General features: G+C 39.2%; 1 protein-coding gene across 1 annotated transcript in view; it reads right to left on the minus strand.

Annotated features, from left to right (window-relative positions):
- Nucleotides 1–3,042: 3,042 nt before the first annotated feature.
- Nucleotides 3,043–18,837, minus strand: part of IMPG1 (interphotoreceptor matrix proteoglycan 1) — a 112,312-nt gene continuing 96,517 nt past the window's right edge. Inside the window, 4 exon segments of the mRNA XM_008588773.1 lie at nucleotides 3,043–3,516; nucleotides 7,462–7,531; nucleotides 9,655–9,658; nucleotides 13,549–13,748. Of these exon segments, the coding sequence (XP_008586995.1) occupies nucleotides 3,444–3,516; nucleotides 7,462–7,531; nucleotides 9,655–9,658; nucleotides 13,549–13,748 (347 nt within the window). The 3' untranslated portion in view covers nucleotides 3,043–3,443.

Consider the following 18,837-nt stretch of genomic DNA (forward strand, 5'->3'; position numbering starts at 1 on the left):
GAATATAAACCCACAGTCAAGAACAGTAGTTAGTATTTATTGTTTGTAGAGCTTTATTAATTGACTATTTTTAAAAGATATTTTCATTCACAGGTTATTACTATCGTTATCAGGGGATTGAGATATGTAGATCTTTGGTTTCTTTACCTGAAGTAGCTTAAGAGTACTTGGATCAGCAAAATATTTGAATTAACCAGTCAGTCAATTAATATGATACTAGTGATAGACCTACCTCCTTTTATGGAAGAGGTAACAGATCCAGAGAGGTCAAGTAATTTAGTTCTGAACTGTGAAAAAGATATAAATGCCTTTGCTTCAATCATGTGTCGCAAAAAGAATCAAACATCTTTAGTACCCCCTTGAGGATTTACAAAGAGCTGCTCTTCTGTCATTCCACATCTTCAGAACGTGTGACAGGTCTTCTCTGTCTATCGTTACCAGCAATAACAAGTATTGAGAGTTTTAATTTCTCTAGGAAAGTAAACTGACAAGGGGGAGGGGAGGGATGAGGATATATGAAAATTAGAATAAAGGCAAGTTGGCGGGAACAGCCATAACAAGAAGAGAGAAGAGCAGTAATAGAAGAGACAGAAAGGTGCTTTGTCCCTGAAGACTACACTCTCAGGTTGGAAAACACTGATACATTTAGGCCACAAAGCAGTCCTCGATCTTTGCTGAGTTTTAGGGTGAATTATGTGTAACATAAGAGCAGAACCTATGGTTGTTAAAACTTGGATCAAGATACACTTGGTATATAAATTCTTAGCATATAGGAGTGGCGCTGCCACACTGGAGAAGCCCAGCAATCAGTAGACATTCTTTACATAAACCTATGGAAGGGTAAAATGGAGATACTTTCAGAAGCAGAGCCTGCCTGCGCCAGGACCACATCCTTGAACACAGTTAAGTCCAATTCAAATCAATATATTCTTTCCCCATCACTAATCTAATACATGAATTAAGTTGGGTTGTCTCAGAAGTTTTTCAAGAGCTAATCAGGAAAAATTAATGCACATGCAAAAGGAGAATCTTTAATCCTAATTTGTACCAATGCAGAATCTGACCTTCAAACCACAAGTAGGCTTATTAATTGTCCATTTTCTTTTCAATTCTGCAAATTCATCTAGTTGCAACTGTTACTTAGTTTTTCCTCATTTCAATAAAAATGTATGTCTAATCCTAAAATACTGATGTACTGGAGATACAAATAATAAATGCTTTCTATGTAGAACTTCCTCTTGTATATTGTGCTTGTAATACAAACTATTGTAAACAAAGTTGTAGATATTGTACTTGTTGGTAATGTCTCAGACGGAATAAGTTGGAGAAGTCTGGGATCCTGAAGCTTCATTCCTTCACCCAGGCTGGAAACCCTGTGCTACGCGGCTGTAGGGAGAGCAAGAAACTGAAGGTGATTGAAACTTCCTTGAGCTTTGGCCCCAAACTCCTATGTGACTTCCATCCAGGGAACAGGAGGACTGTGTGTGAGCTGCTGCTACTCATTTTGTCTAGATAAGAGGCAAACCAGATCTTGACTGCCTTTCCCCAGACCCTTACTAATCTGTTTATGAGAAGACCCAGAATGTTGACACTGGGGACCGAAAGAAGAGTCCTTCTCCCTAAGGCTTCAAATATAGCTGGTCTATATAGCCTACACCATGCTCCCCTGTCTAAAACCTACTGTGATCCTCATGGGTCTTCTGAGAGTGTAGGGAGACTGGTCAGCTCTTCTCTGGTTAGTTGGAAAAGAGCAATTCAAAAGATGGGTGATTCAAAGAGTGAGAGGCACTTACCACCAAAGGGGTCCCCTTCCCACAGAATATAGCATATGTACCTACTTCTCTTTCCCACAGAATATAGCATGTACCTACTTCTCTTTCCCCATCAAAAACTATATTCCCCACACTAGTTACAGCACAATTGAAATGAAGGGGGTGGGGAGAACTTCATGGGGAGAAAATAGTGGTATATCATTTTGTCTCATGATGTAATTTTTTCATGTGCTATTTAGTTCGTCTGTTATGCTTCTAACAAGTTTGTTTTTGTCTGGGAAGTTCCAGGGTACAGAACTAGGTAGCCACCACTCTTTGCTGTGTGGCACCTTCTTGCCATATTCCAATTTGAAGTCCATGTCCCATATTATATAGATCATCAATTTTGGGGGAGGATTTGGGTGGGAATGGGGATGAAAGCTATACATTTGTGGGACCAATAGGACTGAGTTTTCAAAGGTTTGTAACCTCCCCCATGGGGGGGACACAATTTCCCAAAAGATTGTTTCCATTATTAGGAAACATTTTGTCTTCATTTTTGAAGCTTACTATTAAATGTTGCTATCAGTATTTACCATTTTGCTGTCTTTTGGCAACATTAAAATATTTGTTTAAAATCATTTATCATTTATTGAATCCATAAAGCAAATCCAGGGAATATCTAGTAAAACACAGACTCATTATAAATCTATGGATATAGGGCTTATCATATTTTATTGAAATTAAGGTTTTACCACAAATATATTTGATAATGGAACACTTAAAAGAGATACAGAGGGATTCAGTTTTCGTTAATAAGCTCATTAAAAACTGACTGAACTGGATTATGTTGATGCCAATCTGGTATACACACACCACAGTTAGTGTGAGGAAGTATTTGATGAAGTTATCATAGGATGACATTTTCTCACCTGTGGTGGAAGACAGGAATCGGTCATGTCACATGACACAGCCTTACCTACTCCCCCCCAATATAATGTCTTCCTTTAAAATTAGCTTTTTCATGATATGCACTGTATATCTGAACCTCAGTTCCTCTTTTAAAAAATAATTCAAAACTTATTGGCAACAAAACAATCTGTGTAAGCAGTAATTGCTTTTATAAAACTAGTGTGCCTAAAAATCGAAGACTGAAGGGTGTGTGTATGGGTGTGTGTGGATGTGTATTACAGATATGGTGTGCAGCATATATAGACTCACCATATGTAGTGCTGGCATACTATGTACGTTCATGCATTTAGAGAGACATGCATCTCCTTGCATAAATAATCATCTTTTAAATGTACATTCTAACATATAAAGAATTGCTTCCTGATATATTGTGCAACCCCCAAAACAATAAGTTGCACTTGTTGCAAATGATCTGTAAGTAATATTTTAAGGGCAGCTGGAAGCAAACCTGGTTTACTATCACCTTGACTATCATCCAAGAATAGTCAAAATGCATTTTACTGATTGTCTTGGGTTTTGATAATGTGTCCTTTTCTTTAGAATTTACCAGTACATGGCTCATCTATACTGGAAACATGGTGTGTGCTGATTTCTCAATGGTGACTATATCTAGGCCTGCTGCTGTTCTTAGAATGTCGACCAAGTATATCTCAGTTTTCCTTGAGAAAGCAAATCATCTCTTGAGATAGCTTAGATGGTAATTGGTACAATTTTTAGTTTTTAATTTCCTTCCCAGTCTTGATGGTTAAATTCTTCATATCCTACAGTCAGTAATTCAGAATTTCTTTTCCTGGTCACCTGGAAGAGAAATAGTTTTAAGAACTTAAGAAAGGTCACCCAAAATGAAACCAATAGTTTATCCCAATGTTACCTCCTCTGGTGGATGAGAAGGATATGCTTGCCATGTAGGATATCTTCTTTGAAAGGTTGGAGATGCCCTGAAATATTCTTAATAACCTACTAGGAATGTATTCCCTTTCTTCTTAAACCTATTTAGGTTCTCAGGCTGACCCATCTCATGGAGCAGGGGTGGCAAATAGTCTGTGGGTGAAAGTCACGATGTTCCCTTCTATCCACAGCAGACATCATTAATGTATGACAACATTCTTCCTCATGGAACTCATGGAATTTCTCTCAACACAGCCATCCATGTAGCCCGGAACAATCAGCATTGACACTTAATGTTTGTTATTACTGCCTTAAAGTAAGATGTAGTTCTTCAGGTTTACTTTCTACTGTAAAAATGATCAGTTCCTTTTATTCACTGCAAAGCTTTTTCATTTGAAATGTGGTCCTTAATTCTGTCTGGGGTACTTCAGGATTTAGTTGCTGTTTGCTTCATCCTGGACATTTTGTCAGTATCAGATCCTGTGTACTATTGTCATTAATCTGAACTTTTTCTTTCTATTTTCAATATTCTTGGTTTCAGGAAATTAAAAATGGCACACATTATTCCCAGTATGCACTTGGATACATAAAATTATGATTAGCATTTGGTGTGATTGCTCAGTATTTTTCTCGGTTGTGTATTGACTGATAACTTTTTCAAGTGTAAGCTTTGAGGCAATTGTTTTCATCTAGCACTGTAGATCTCAGGTTGAGTGTACATTGAGTGATTATCACCCATTGTTGCCATCAAACACTAGGTATAGTTTTTGAAAACAGGTCATTTTAGGCTAAAAATTGTCCAAGGTTTTTCCCCAAAGTTGTTTTAGAAAACTCTGTGTAGGGTATATGCAACCTGGTTATAGCCAAGTTATTTTCCTTTGTAAAATAAAATTATTTTAGTGAAATAAGTTGAATAAATGAATAAGCATTTTAAAAGAGACATCTAGGACACTGAAAGGAACATTTTTATCTGAGGATGAACTTCTAGGAAAATTTGGAGTTGCTCATTGTTTACAAATCATGTTTCTTCTACATATTTTCTACATATTTTCACTTTAGCTGATTATTATTTGCACTCAGGGTATTTAAAAATAATCTATATAAAACTATTCAGTACCAGTATTATATATTATTATTGTGAAAATTTCAACCTTTCTGACATGCATTTGATAAATAATAGTGCTATAGACTGGATGCTCCCCAACCTCATTGAGGCTTAATCCCCACTGTAACTGTTGAGAGGAGAAAATCCTATTATGGTAATTGAAAGGTGGGGCCTTGAAGAGGTGATTAGATTGTAGGAATGGATTAATTGCTGTAGTGAATGGATTAATAATGGTGGTAATGGGCATGGTTCTGAGGGCTTTAAAAGGAGAGCGCATGAGGAGATATCTCTGCTCTCTTTTTGCTTCCACCATTTTGCAATGTGATAGATACCCTGCCATCACTGTCACCCCACTAAGACCTTCACCACCTGTGTTCCCTGGACTTTGGACTTCCCACCTTCAGAGACTGTAAGCAATAAATTTCATTTTCTTATGAAGTAACCAGTTCCAGATATTTCATTATAAGCAACAGAAACAGACTAATACAGAAAATTGGTACCAGAGCAGTGGGGTGTTGCTTGTAACAAATACTTCAAAATTTAGAAGCACCTTTGAGCTGGGTGTTAGGCAAAGGCTGGAGGAGTTTGTAGAACTCAGAAGAAGATAAGAAGATGAGGGAAAGTTTGGAATGTCTAAGAGACTGGTTATGTGGTGGTGAGCAGAATGCTGATACAAATATGGACTGTGAAGACCATTCTAAGGAGGTCTCAGATAGAAATAAGGAATTTATTGGAAACTGAGGCAAAGCACCTTTGCTATGAACTGGCAAGGAATTTGGCCACATTGTGCCCATGCCCTTGGACTTTGTGGAAGTTGGAACTTAAGAGTTGTGAACCAGAGTATTTGGTAGAAGAAATTTCTAAGCAACAAAACCTTCAGGAAGCTGCATGACTACTTGGAACAGCTTATGCTGAGTTATGGCAGCAAAGGCATGACATAAAGATAGAATTTCAAAGAGAAGCCAAGCGTAAAGATTTGGAAAATTTGCAGCCTGGCCATGTGGTAGGGAAGCAGAGAACATTTTCATGAGAAAAATAACAACAGTGCTGAAAAGATTAGTACAAAAGAAAAGGATTATCAAGAGAAGGGGGAAAGACCCTGAAGGCATTGCAGAAGCCTCTGGGGCTAACCCTTCTATTACAAGCCCAGAGGCTTAGGGAGACAGAATGGTCTTGGGGAACAGGCCCGAGGAGCCCTCCATGGGCTTGCTGTCCAGGGCCACCTTGGGAAACTGCTTCTAGCACCAGCACCTCAGCTGCTTTGGCTGCTCCAGCCATGGCTAAATGGCTCCAGATGTGGGATCTGCAGCTTTGGAAAATATAAGATGGAATCCTGTGTGGTGTCCATGTGGTGTTAGGTCTGCAGGCTCACAGAATGCCAGAGCTGTGGAGGCTTGAGAGCCTCTACCCCTATTTCAAAGGATGTATGGAAAAGTCTGGGGCCCAGTAAGAGGTCTGTCTCAGGGGAAAGAGTCACTGCGTAGAGCCTTTGCTAGAGCAATGCTAAGTGGAAATGTGGGGTCAGAGTTGCAGCAGAGAAACCCCAACAGCTCTATGCCTAGTGGAGCAGTGAGAGTGGGACCACCATGGAGACCCCAGAATTGTGGAGCTATGGAGTAGAACACCGACCTGGGAGAGCTGAAGTGTAGCCTGTGACCAGGAAAGCCATAGGGGCGGAGCTGCGTAAGGACTTGGGGACCCAACCCCATACCAGTGTGCAGAGGAAGTCCAACACAGAGTCAAGGTACATGATTTGCCAGCTTTGAGATTTAATGCTTGCCCTGTTGGATTTCGGACTTGTTTGGGACCTGTTACTCCTTTCTTTTCGCCTATTTCTCTCTTTTTGAATGAGAATATGTACCCTATGTTTGTCCCACCATTGTATCTTGGAAGTAGATAATTTGTTTTGACTTCACAGATGGGACTTGGAATTTTAGACTTTTGAGTTGAAACATGTTAAGACTTTGGGGATGAAATGAATGTATTTCTATGTGAAAAGGACATGAGTTTGGGGAGTCAGGTGGGATACTGTAGGAATGGATTCCTCCCTGCCCCACCCCCAGTGTAACTGAGGCTTAATCCCCACTGTTAACTGTTGAGGGTGGGAAGTCCTATTACAGTAATTGAAAAGTGGAGACTTGAAGAAGTGATTGGATTATAGGACCATGCCATAGTGAATGGATTAATAATGGTGGTCATGGGCATGGTTCTGAGGGCTTTAAAAGGAGAGCACATGAGGAGCTCTCTCTCTGCTCCACCATTTTCATAATGTGATCCCTGCCGTAACTGAAGCCACCACCAAAGAAAGCCTTCACCAGATGTGTTCCCTGGGCTTTGGACTTCTGAGCCTCTGAAATTGTAAGCAATAAATTTTGCTTTCTTTATAAATCATCCAGTTCCATGTATTTATTTTATAAGCAACAGAAATGGATTAATACGCATAGGTATATTTTTACAAGATAAGGTTGGGAATGTTGTAAAATACTTGGATTGTTTCTATTATTTTATTGTTTTATGTATACATTTCAGTTAATGCCAGCCTTCTGTCTCTATCCTTCTTGCACCAGAAAATATCTTATCTTTTTTTTCTTCACCCTTAAAACTCTAAATCAAAAAGCCTGAAAAATAAAGGAAAAGAGCTTTACTTGTCTCTGGTTAAAACAAGACTCAGGTACAGAAATGTTTTTAATTTCCTTCAAAATTCAAATTTAGTAATTAAAACCAACATATAAAAGAAAATGTGATTTTAGCTTATTATTTTGTTGATGTTGGAACTTTATAACACTAATTTCATATGATTGATTTTTAGAGTGACCTGCAAAAAGAAAGCAAAAACATGATATCCTGTTTCTTGCACTTACCAACATTAATAGCAACTATAGCTTTGTATTATTTTAGTTTTAAAACTACGACAAGTGAAAATTGAGAGCATATTTTTTTTGCAGGTGTGTTTCATTTGAGTTGGAGGAAATATGCTTTCTGCATCCCACCTGAGTTTTGCTTTCCAGTTGCTTTACTGTTTCTTAGGCAGTGATCTCAGAAGGATTGAAGGCAGCTCATGGGAAAGATGAGGGATAAGTTCATCTTGCAAAAAGCAGAGTTATTTTCCAAGTGAGGTTCTGAGTTGTGGGTGCTGAAAAACAACTCTATAACAGCATTTTATCTAAAAATAAAAATTTTATGCATATGGTTTCCAGACTTTTCTGTAAATGTATTATATGACTTCTGTTGATGGTGTATACACATGTTGTGTTTTACCTCTTTACATTATAAAATGGGTTTAATATTTGGGAGATACCTCCCTATATATATTCCCTGATGAGTAAACTGTTTCATTTCTCCCAATATTCCTTTTTTTTTGGCTTTTTTTGGCTGCTGGCTGGTTTGGGAATCTGAGCCTGTAACCTTGGTGTTATAAGTCTGCCCTCTAACCAACCGAGTTAACTGGCTAGCCCTCTCTCAACATTCTCTCCATTATAATTTTAGGGAAAGGGAGAAGGAGGGAAAATCCTAACACAGTCCTAGTGCTTAATGGAAGAAGACTGTGGAGAGTGGAGAGAAGTGTAGTTTAAGGAGGTTGAATAACAAGTTCCTTGTTTCCCTCCTACCACCTAAGGCAGGATTTTTTGTTCCTACTTGCCCTGGCTGGGAGATATGGAGGCTCTGAGAATACCAGGGTCCGGGCAGATATCTGGGATCAGAGCTAAGAGATCATGAGTGAGGGGAATGTTGGACTAGAAACTTTCTTTTTTTTTTTCTCTCTGTTTTTTTAAAGATGACCTGCAAAGGGATCTCAGCCTTTGGTTTGGTGTTGTCAGCACCATGCTCAGCCAGTGAGCTAACTGGCCATCCCTGTATAGGATCCAAACCTGTGGCCCTGGTGTTATCAGCACCGCACTCTCCCAAGTGAGCCACGGGCCAGCCCTGGACTAGAAACTTTCTAAAGGACCTGTGAGACCAGGAGAGCCACATCTCACTATATATTCCAAGGGAACTGAGTTGCCTAAAGAGACTGCTCACATTATTAATCACATTAAGTTTTAAAAATTAGATTGGACTATATTAAACTCCAACCCTTTCGTCCCCTTTTCCCAACCTCCCTACTATCCAGTGGAGAAAGGGCCCAAAATGGAGTTAGTAACAGCTATCTAGAGAGAAGAAATGGACCCCCCCCATCTGAGGGTGTAGCATGTGAGTGAACCTGTGACCTTGCAGTAGTTATAACAAGTATCCATGTTATTATAACCCCTTCATAAATGTCTCTTTGTGCCACCATTTATTTAATCCGTCTGCTATATTTAGAAACAATTTTCATTATTATAATGTCGCAAAGAACACAGTAGGGCTACTAAAGGATGAAAGTGAAAATGTTTAGATCCGAACAGGAAAAGCCATAAATTTATTCTGTTGGATCTAGATTTGCATTTTCTGGCTATATGTAATAATAATTGTAATTAATAAAAGTCAAGCTCATTATGCCAAAAAAGTGACCTTTGAAAATGAAAATTTTGTTTATTCTTGGGAGAATTTTGCCAAGCAAATGCCTAGTACAACAGAATCTATATATAGATCATCTAAAATTGAGGGAAATGAAAACGTATGGACTATAGTCATAAATATTGAATGAAAGACAAGAATAGAAGGAAAAATAAAGGTGAAAATGTAACGAATGACAATGACTTTGCAGTAGGATGACAAGTAACTGAATTAACTGAACTTGCTCTTTGTGTGTCAATGGACTCATCTGTTCAGTGAGACACTCGCCCTTAACATCATTTTACTGTCTCTCCCCTTTCAGGTAGAATTAAAAAAAAATGCAGACAGGGCTACAATTCTTTGGAGAATGCTGTTTTCAAAGTTACAGCACTTAACATTCTAACTGATTTGCTTCTGAGTTTAGGTTTAAGTGCCAGGTAGGGAATCTCAGTTTTTTCCTACAAGGCTGCCCTTTGTTGGTATAAACAGTTCCAGTAATGCTAGTAGCAGAGCAGTTTACACTGTGGGGCCTCTAATTTATTCCTTACCTAAACCCATGAATTTATTCCTATTATTCCCATTATATAGATGAAAATTTTGAAGCTTTGGGGTGGGAGGATGTGGCTCAAAGTCACACCTAGTTAAAAGCAGAACTTGAACTTGGTTCTAACTGTAAAACCTCTAATTTTAAACAGTGTCTAACCTATGGTTGATTAAATTTTAATTTGTCAGCCAATCCTCAAGTAAGTAAATTGTCAGAGTCACATAAATGATGGCATCGTCTGAGGAACTGAAATCACTGCTGGGAACGAGAGGAGGCACAGGGGTCCAGGAGGTACCCTCAGAGCACCACTGTGCTCCGGTTCTCCACTGTGAGTCTGTCTGCAGAAGCTTGTGGGGGCAGTTGGGGTTTGTCCTCATGCCGGGGATATCAGGGCTTCATACTTAACATTTAAAAAGGAATTTTAATCAAGGAGTTGAAAAGGGCAGAATTGGGGTAGTATGGGGCTTTCTTCTCCCTGAAAAGAAATTAATCATCTTTCTCTTTTCCTTCTTTTCTTCCTTCCTCCCTTCCTTACTATATATTGACCAGCAGCTCACATGGGTGACTGGCACATGGTGTTTAAAAATGTTTGTTGAATTAAACTAGTCTAAGGAGCATCAATATTCCTGGGTATGTGAATACCTCAAGTCCATATTAATTATCCCCCAGAGACAGGCACAGGTGGAGGAGGTGGGACACCACACACCTTCATGAGAACTGTTGTTTCCAGATCACCTTATGCCTTGCTTTATTGATCTCACTTATGAAAACCTAGAATTAAAGTAATTTTTCTTACTCAAGAAAGAGGGATGTTTAAAATTACAAATTGTGCAGCCATATGAAACAGAAAATATGGCTGATTAAAATAAAAACTGAATCCATTACTGTTCATAAAAGCTGCATGCAACCCCCTGCTCCCGAATCACCTTATTAGAGTCTCACTCACTGGCTCTCTCTTCCCTCCACCCCTTTGTTTTAAATCACACCAATTATACATAAACATTAAAAGGCTTAGACCCTAATTCCATTCATTTCCACTGCTAAGTGGAACGATTGTCATGTGTATCTATCATTCCACATTTTTGCTATGCATTTACTTACATACTATATTGAACCATACAAAATTGCCAATGTTTGATGATGTGTGACTGACAAAATGGTAATACCATATGGTTAAACTTAAAGTTCTCATAAGTACATAGTTTTGTTATGAATTTATTACATACACAGGATCTCTTACACTGCGGTTTGCTTTCTCATGTGATGATGTGTCTGGGTTTCTGTGGCAGCTCCAGTAGAGCTGTATTATTGCCTTTGAATACTGTGTGTCATAGTGAGTAAGACACTACACCCTAGATTATTTAACTATTCCCCTGTTAATTGGCTATACAATGGTTTCATGATTCAAAACAATGATGCTGTGAACATTTTTGTATTGATATCTTAGGACAAAGGTGCAACTATTTTTGTAGAAATAATTGTCTAAAAGAGCACTTGAGTCAAATTAAAAAATTCATTGATACTAACAAATGTCCCTTGAAAACAGGTTTTTCCAATTTATACATCCACCAGCTGTGCTTGATAGAACCAGTGTTCCTCTATATTACCCACACTGGATATTACCGACCTTCTTTTACCAACCTCATGAGCAACAAATAATATCTCCTTATTGTTTTTGGACTTCCCTGGTGATAGTGAGATTGAGCATCTTCTATATTTTGTTGGTCATTCGAGTTTCCTCTATGAATTGCACCTCTGCATTCTTTGCTCATTTTAATATTAGGATGTTTGTCTTTACTGATTCATAGAAGCTCTTATTATTATAGATGTTCATCCTTTGTAATATAGGATATTTATATCCTTGTAGATATTTTTCTTCCACCACATTTTATATCTGTTCATTTTATTTATGACACTTTTTTCCCTATAGAAGTCGTTGTCTTAATGTCTTCTGGGCTTGATGTCTTAATTAGAGTGGACTTTTTAGCCCAAGATTATAAACATATTTTAAAAAATATTTTCCTCTTATTTTCATAGTTTTGATTTTAGATTTGGATCTTTGATATAGAATTGATATGGAAGTAAATTTTTTCCTAAATGGGAGGCCAATTGTACTCTAACCATTATTGACCAGTCCATACTTCTCCTATTGATTTAAAAGTGCTTGTTAATATAAATTTCCTAATTTATAAGGATCTGTTTGGAGGTTATATTTGTCTTATTGTCTATCTCTGGTCTATCTTAGCATGATAAATATTGTGTATGTTTTGCTATTTGTACTTTTTGATTTTCTTTTGTATATTTTCATTTCCAGAGTAACTTTACAACCAGAATGTTAAATTCCACAAAGAATCCTATTGGGATTTTAATTGTGATTAACTTGGAGTAAATTGGTGGCTTCATCCTCCTTACTTCCCTGAGTGGATACTCTGTGCTTTATGTTCTTTGTACAAATGCTTTCTAAACCTCATTGAAACACCCACTACAGTAATCCAACATATGGACCCTATTAGTCTCATTAACCAATGTGGAAATTGAGGTTTAGAGAAGTTAAGTAATTTGTCCAAGGTCACTTGGTTAGTAAATTGCTAAGCCAAAATTTTAATCACAATTTGACTCCAGAACATTTCTTCTTAACTACCATTGGATAATTGTCTTTAAAATGTTAATACACCAAAGGAACATGGTATGTTTTATCAAGGAAAAAGCTAAATCTTTAGTTTCTTTTTAGTGTGGAAATGGTGGGAGATTAGGACTTTGGCAACTAGAGTGAGCAAGAGGAAAGAAAAAATCCAGTATGCTCTGATAACGATGTGGGTCTGAGGTGATCAACATTGAGGAAATGTTCAGGTGTGTGACTGGAAGGTTATGACTGGGAAGGGCTGCTGGCATTCCCTGAACTGGCCCACGGACAGGCTCATGCGGAAGTCCTTTGAGGGCAGAGTCCACAATGCAGACCTTATCCGGATGTCACAGGACTTGAGAAGAATCAGAAACCTTCATGTCCCCTGTTTGTTCATAAGACCATCTACAGCATAAATTCTGGTTCATGGACAGAAAGCCAATTATATCTTGCTTCCTTTTCCTCCTAAAGAGCTTCTCTTAACTTTTCTGTCTAGAAAGGACTGATTAAACACTTCATAAGACATCTAGAGAATGGACCACTTTGTAATCATTAAAAGTGATGCTTCAGAAAATATTTAATAACATGGGGAAATGTTCTCGGTAAGAAAATCTAACTATAAGTCAGTTTGATTCCATTTTGCTTTAGAAAATTCTGTATAAACCAATTCTATATAAACACAGACACCAAAAGATAATGGCAGTTAATGTGAGGAATTACACAGGATTTTTGTCTCCTTTCTCATAACGTTCTATATTTTCCAGCTTTCTTCTTATGAAAGCTATTGTGTTTGCAAACAGGGAAAAAAACCTAAATTTTACACACACACCAACACCCCCCCCCCCAATTAATGTAGTAGATCAAGTATTCTGTCTTAAGTCTGACAGAGGTTCTTTCTTCTTCCCCTATTGGTTTTACGAAAATACTGCAGGAAAGCCTAGAACAGGGTTCTCAAAGTATGGTCCTTGGACCAGCAGCATCAGCTTTACCTGAGTCTTACCCAAACCTACTGAATCAGAAATATAGCATAGCAGGGCCCAGCTATGTGTATTTTAATAACCCATCCACTGGGTGATTCTTATGCTCCTGAAGTTTGAGAACCATGGGTTTAAAAGAATTTATTCTACAAATGGGTTTCTTAGAAGTACAAGTAATGAATTCTTGGGTCTGTGAAGTTAGCGTGCTCGACCTACCTGCATGGAGCATCCTTTCCCTGGATAACCTCACATTCCTCTCCAGGGGCACAGAGGCCTGGGTTCTGGTGGTCCAGGCCCCCCTGGCTGTCATATCTGGGTCTGCAGCGACATTCTGCTTCCTCTGTCCACTCATTCTTTACGCACTGGGCAAATTCACTGCAGGCCAGGAATTTGCAGGGATCTGCTTGATCAGCTGTAAGAGATGGGCAGATTTCAATGAACGCATGGATGTCAAAGCAGTGGAACTGGCAGCAGTCAAAGGTGGTAAACCAAATATATTTGCAAACCCCCACCCCATTTTGGAGTGTGTTGTACAGTAGTGACAACAGATTGGAGTGAAAAGAGAAACACATTCTGTATCTTTGTAAAATGAGTTGGTAGTCACAATTGATAAAATATTTACCTCCATATATAACTGTGTACAAACTTTAGTGTGCATCAGAGTCATCTAGGGACCTTTTTAAAACATCGCCTCCTTCAGAATTTTTGATGCAGGCGTAGAATGGGGACTGAGAATTTTTCTTTCTTTCTTTTTTTTTTTTCCTTTTTGTCTTTTTTACTGACCGGTAACGGGATTGCAACCCTCGGTGTCACGCCCGTACCGGGGACCAGCAACGGGATCGCAACCCTCAGTGTTGCGCCCGCACCGCGCTCAGCCAGTGAGCGGGAACCGGTCTCCACATGGGATCCGAACCCTCAGCAGGAGCGCCGCCGCGCTCCCAAGTGGCGCATTCTCCAGTGCGCCACCGGGCCGGCCCGAGAGAATTTTTATTTCTAATGAGGTCCCAAGTATCTGATCCAGAAGCACATTTTTTTTTTTTACTGGTAATGGGACTATAACCCTTGGCTTGGTGTCGTCCTCACCACGCTCAGGCAGTGAGCGCACCGGCCATCCCTATATAGGATCCGAACCCGTGGCTTCGGCGCTACCAGTGTCGCACTCTCCCGAGTGAGCCATGGGGATGGCCCCAGAAGCACATTTTGATAACCACTGCATTAGTGAATTAAGATTCTTTTCATTTGTTAGTTTTTTTAAGTAAGCAATTATAAAGTAGTAGTCAGTCATTTATGTGGACAGTTTTGGAAACTCAGGATGATCTCCTGATTGTAAAAATAAATTTCTCTTAGTCTCTTGCTGGTCCCTAAGGCCTTAACGTTAGAGGCTCACTCTTTTGCATTAATCTTTTCTTCCCTATTAAAAACTTAAAGACTCTCTTCTTTCTTATCATTAACTGTTCTATTTCGCTCTACTCTTTATTCTGTAGGGTTGTCTTGCATTCTTTGGAAAGTGAATTATAAGTAAGAGAATCTCAGAATATTTAGCTCTGGAAGGCCAGTGGCCCTTATCAGCCCAGTTTTGTCTTCATAGAGCTGAGCACCCTGAGCTCTCAGCAGAGAAACAAATGGCCAGAGTCCCCAAGTGCTGATGGCAGAACCAGAACAGGCCTCTGGTCAGCAGACCACTAATCTTTCTTCCCTGGAAGGGTTTCCAGTTTAATCACATCAGTCATTTACCCTTGAGTTTATTCTTTGAATAAGCACCCATTTGTGCAAGGAACAAGGGAATAGGCAACCGTGTATAAAACTGTTCTTCCAAAAAGCTTAGAGGAAGTAATGTATGCAGATAATTCTATACAAGAAGCCCAATACCTTGTCTAGTGTACAAGCTCTAAATATAAAGATACGGTTAGTGAAGAGATCATCATGAAGGGGATTGCTTTGAACTGAGTATTTAAAGTAGGTTGCATTTGTACTTGCAAAGGCTGGAAAAGGCATTCCAACCAGAGACAGCAGCATGATCAGGGCACAGAGGTGGGAAAGCAGCAGAGATGTGAACAGAGAGCAGGGGAAAGAAGGAAGTTAGGATGAAGGAGAGACTTGTGGGTGGGGAGGAAGGGATCTAAGACTAGAGAGGTAAGTTAAGGCCAATCTCTGAATGCCATACCAAGCAATTTGGGAACCACGGAAGACTTTTGAGCAAGGGGAGGATAAGATCAGAATTGTGCTTTAGAAGATATGTAAATAGAACTTAGAATTTTTAGAATTAGGATGACTTCCTAGATCCTCTGGCCCAATATTTCCCAAGTGGGAACATTTGCAGAAATCCAATTCAGCAAGACTTGATAAGTTTTATATTAAAAAGGTTTGGTGGCTAAAAAAGTTGTAAAAAGTTCTGTGTGAAATAAATATAACAGTTTCCTCTCTCTCTTGCTCTTTTTATCCCTCCAATTCCACCCTCTTCTCTTTTTACTTTTAAACCTCTGAGGGTCATTAATAAGCTAATATCTATTGTGATTTCTCAAGTGGAGAATGCAGTCAGCTGCTTTGCCAAAGTTACTGATCACAGAAACTCTGTATATAGGTAGGTGAGAGTGAGAATTCCAGTGCCTTGCTGTGTTCCCTGTTCTGATCCAGCACCTCAAAACATATTTTTGGGTCTCCCAGCAAGGTAGACGTGCTAAAAGTCTTGAGAGGATTTGTGTTTCTCTGCAGCCTGTGGATCCCTTCTGGACAACCAGGCCTAGATAACGTGAACTGGCTTTCTCTGCCTCCTGGTTCCTAAAGCTGGACATGTTAAGAGATCCCTGTCACTGTTTAAGAAATAACTCAAATTTACACTGACAACCCAGGTGACTTCATGTCCAAGGCCTGGTTTAGTAAATAACAGCTGTCAGCAGCTCAGAACTGGAGTTGCGTAAACTGAAGCCAGGAGGGAACAAAGGCTCCTTTCCCTCTTTCTGCAATAGACAAATGTATTTGATGTGGAAGCCTGGGCTGGCCAGATGCATAGATTCCACGCCTCTAAGGAGTGATAGGAAATGATAACCAAAAGAGTTTCTCTGTGAAAATAAATATTTCTATTTTACCGTAATTTTCTTCAGCCCAGCCAGGAAGAATCCATGCATCAGCACAGCTGCACATTACTCAGGAGGGCAACATTGGAGAAATGAATTTATCCAAATTCAGGGGTGCTGAGTTGAGTGTATTTGAGGAACAAATGCAATCAGTTTATAAATTACTTGCCCTCACTATGTTATTTATTCAGGACCAGTCTATAGAGAAGCAGCAGGAGACTTCAAATCACTGAGCTTAGGTTTTGTTTGCTGTGTATGCTTTCCTGGGTTCTAAGACAACATTCATTCATTTGTTCAACAAATATAATCTTAGCCTTTCAAAACCTTCAGCGCTAAGAATTTCAGACTAGCTGATTGCTTTAGAGTTTCATTTTATCCATATATAAAATTTTACATATAAGATAGAAGTTTAGAGCTAGAAGATATTTCAGAGGCCTAGACTAATTCACAGACTTTGAAGATGAGGAAACTGAGCCTCAGTTAAGCTGAGTGTTGCCAAGATCATGCCTGTTTGGGCTCAAGTCCTCTGACAGAAGTCTCACTCCTATTCCTTTGTGGACCATATGAAAAGGTCCAGGAAAGGGAAGAGCCCCAAGGGGGAGCCGTTGGACCACCTGCTAATATGGCAGGTAAAGGCAATTGCAGTTAATTATAATCAAAATGGAAGAGATCGTATTTACAACATTAATGTGTGAAGCAACTCATACTGCTTCCACTCTTATTACTAAAATATTTTCCCCACATATTATGATGACATCTATACTTACATGTCATCTTTCAAGGACAACATCAACTTTGGGCCTTAGGCAAAGACTGGGAACTGGATGCGTGCTGATTCTAGAGAGGAAGAGCCATGGAGCAGATAGGAAAGACTGGCTGTACAGTGAATGAAAGTTTAACTAGTAGAACGTTCTTAAGCAAAGCTTTCCCTGTGTTATTATTATCAATGTTGTTGTCTTCTTTCTTGTCATATCACAAAGACATTTCTCCTTGGAATGATGGGTTCATTCATGGGTGGACCATACAAATATTTGCCTCTTATTTAACACATCCCCAGGCAATTGTATGAAACAATTTACTCTGAGCATTCCACTCTTTGCTCTTGATTTTGTCAATAAAAATAAACTATACGTTATGTGGCAACAACCTAAAATGCTCTGCTCTGAACATGGCCGGTAGCTTGGAAAGAGGAAGGACAAGGAGGCTCGAAATCAACAGTAGATTAGGAAGGAAAAAATTAGATGCCATTTTCTAGAAGAACAATTTCAAGTCATAATCAACTTGTTGTGGATCTGAGGAAGTGAGTCCTCATGACTGGTGTGTAGACTAATCGGTCTATAATTGCCTTAGCTTCCTGGATGTGCTGAAATCCCCTTTACACAGATTGTTTGTTATGGTTGGCAATATAGAGAGGTTTCTCCATGAACCTGTACATAAATTCAAAAGACACCTAGAATGGTCTGGGGCATACTTGGGGCTTACTAGAATTGCTTGCTGGCAAAATGACTTAATTTTCTATTCTTAATCCATGTGCATAGCTCTTCTGCAGAGAAAATTTGACAATCTCTCCATAGAGGCAGCCCAGGGCAGTAGGCCTTAGTTGATCATGTCAGCAGCTGTTACTAGCAGCTGGCAGGAAGGTCCAGGTCCACCCTGGCACCAGAAGTCCTGGCTAGTCCCTAGCACACCACGTAGATTCTGATTCATGTCATTCTTATTTCAGACCTTTTCCCTGAAGTGTCCTCAAGGATCATGACCCTGAACCTCCATCTTCATCAGGAGTGGAAATGGCAATTATTTATATAAAAAGGGAGTGTCTGGCACTGTGCTGGGCACTTCAAACATGTGCCTTCGTTAATATTCACAACCTTCCAAATATGTATAGATATTTCTGACATCATTTTATTGGTGAGAAAATTGAAGCCTATTTTAGCTAGTAAGTACGATCCAAGAGTAACAACCATCTCTGTGTGTTTACAATGTTCGGCTTTTTATATCATTCTAGTGGTTTTCAAATGCAGGGTTTCCAGGAGACACCTCAGGGCTCCAAGCTGCTAAGCGGGGAGTGAGCGCTACACACCAGCATCTCTGTACTCATTGGTTCACATATCAGATTTCCATGAATGCTTTCCTTTTAATAAAGCCTCTCCCTACTAAACAAAAGTTCAAAACTACTGTCTGCCACCACTCCTTCATGAGGCAGAATGTTTCTTGTGGAAAGCACAGTCTGACACTACAATGGCTTCAAATTTTTCTTTTGTTCCAATGTGACAGAAATGAACATGGCTTGAAATAAGTGAACTGCCAGGTAGGGCTTGGAAATATTTGTACTGTGATTTCTAGTGTAAGCACATTTTACGTATCAGTTTCTCACCTGGATTTGCTTATATAGTGTCTTTTGTATGCACTTCAGAGGTCATGAAAGGC

Source organism: Galeopterus variegatus, unplaced genomic scaffold, assembly GCF_000696425.1.
Source record: "Galeopterus variegatus unplaced genomic scaffold, G_variegatus-3.0.2 Scaffold5027, whole genome shotgun sequence".
NCBI lineage: Eukaryota > Metazoa > Chordata > Mammalia > Dermoptera > Cynocephalidae > Galeopterus > Galeopterus variegatus.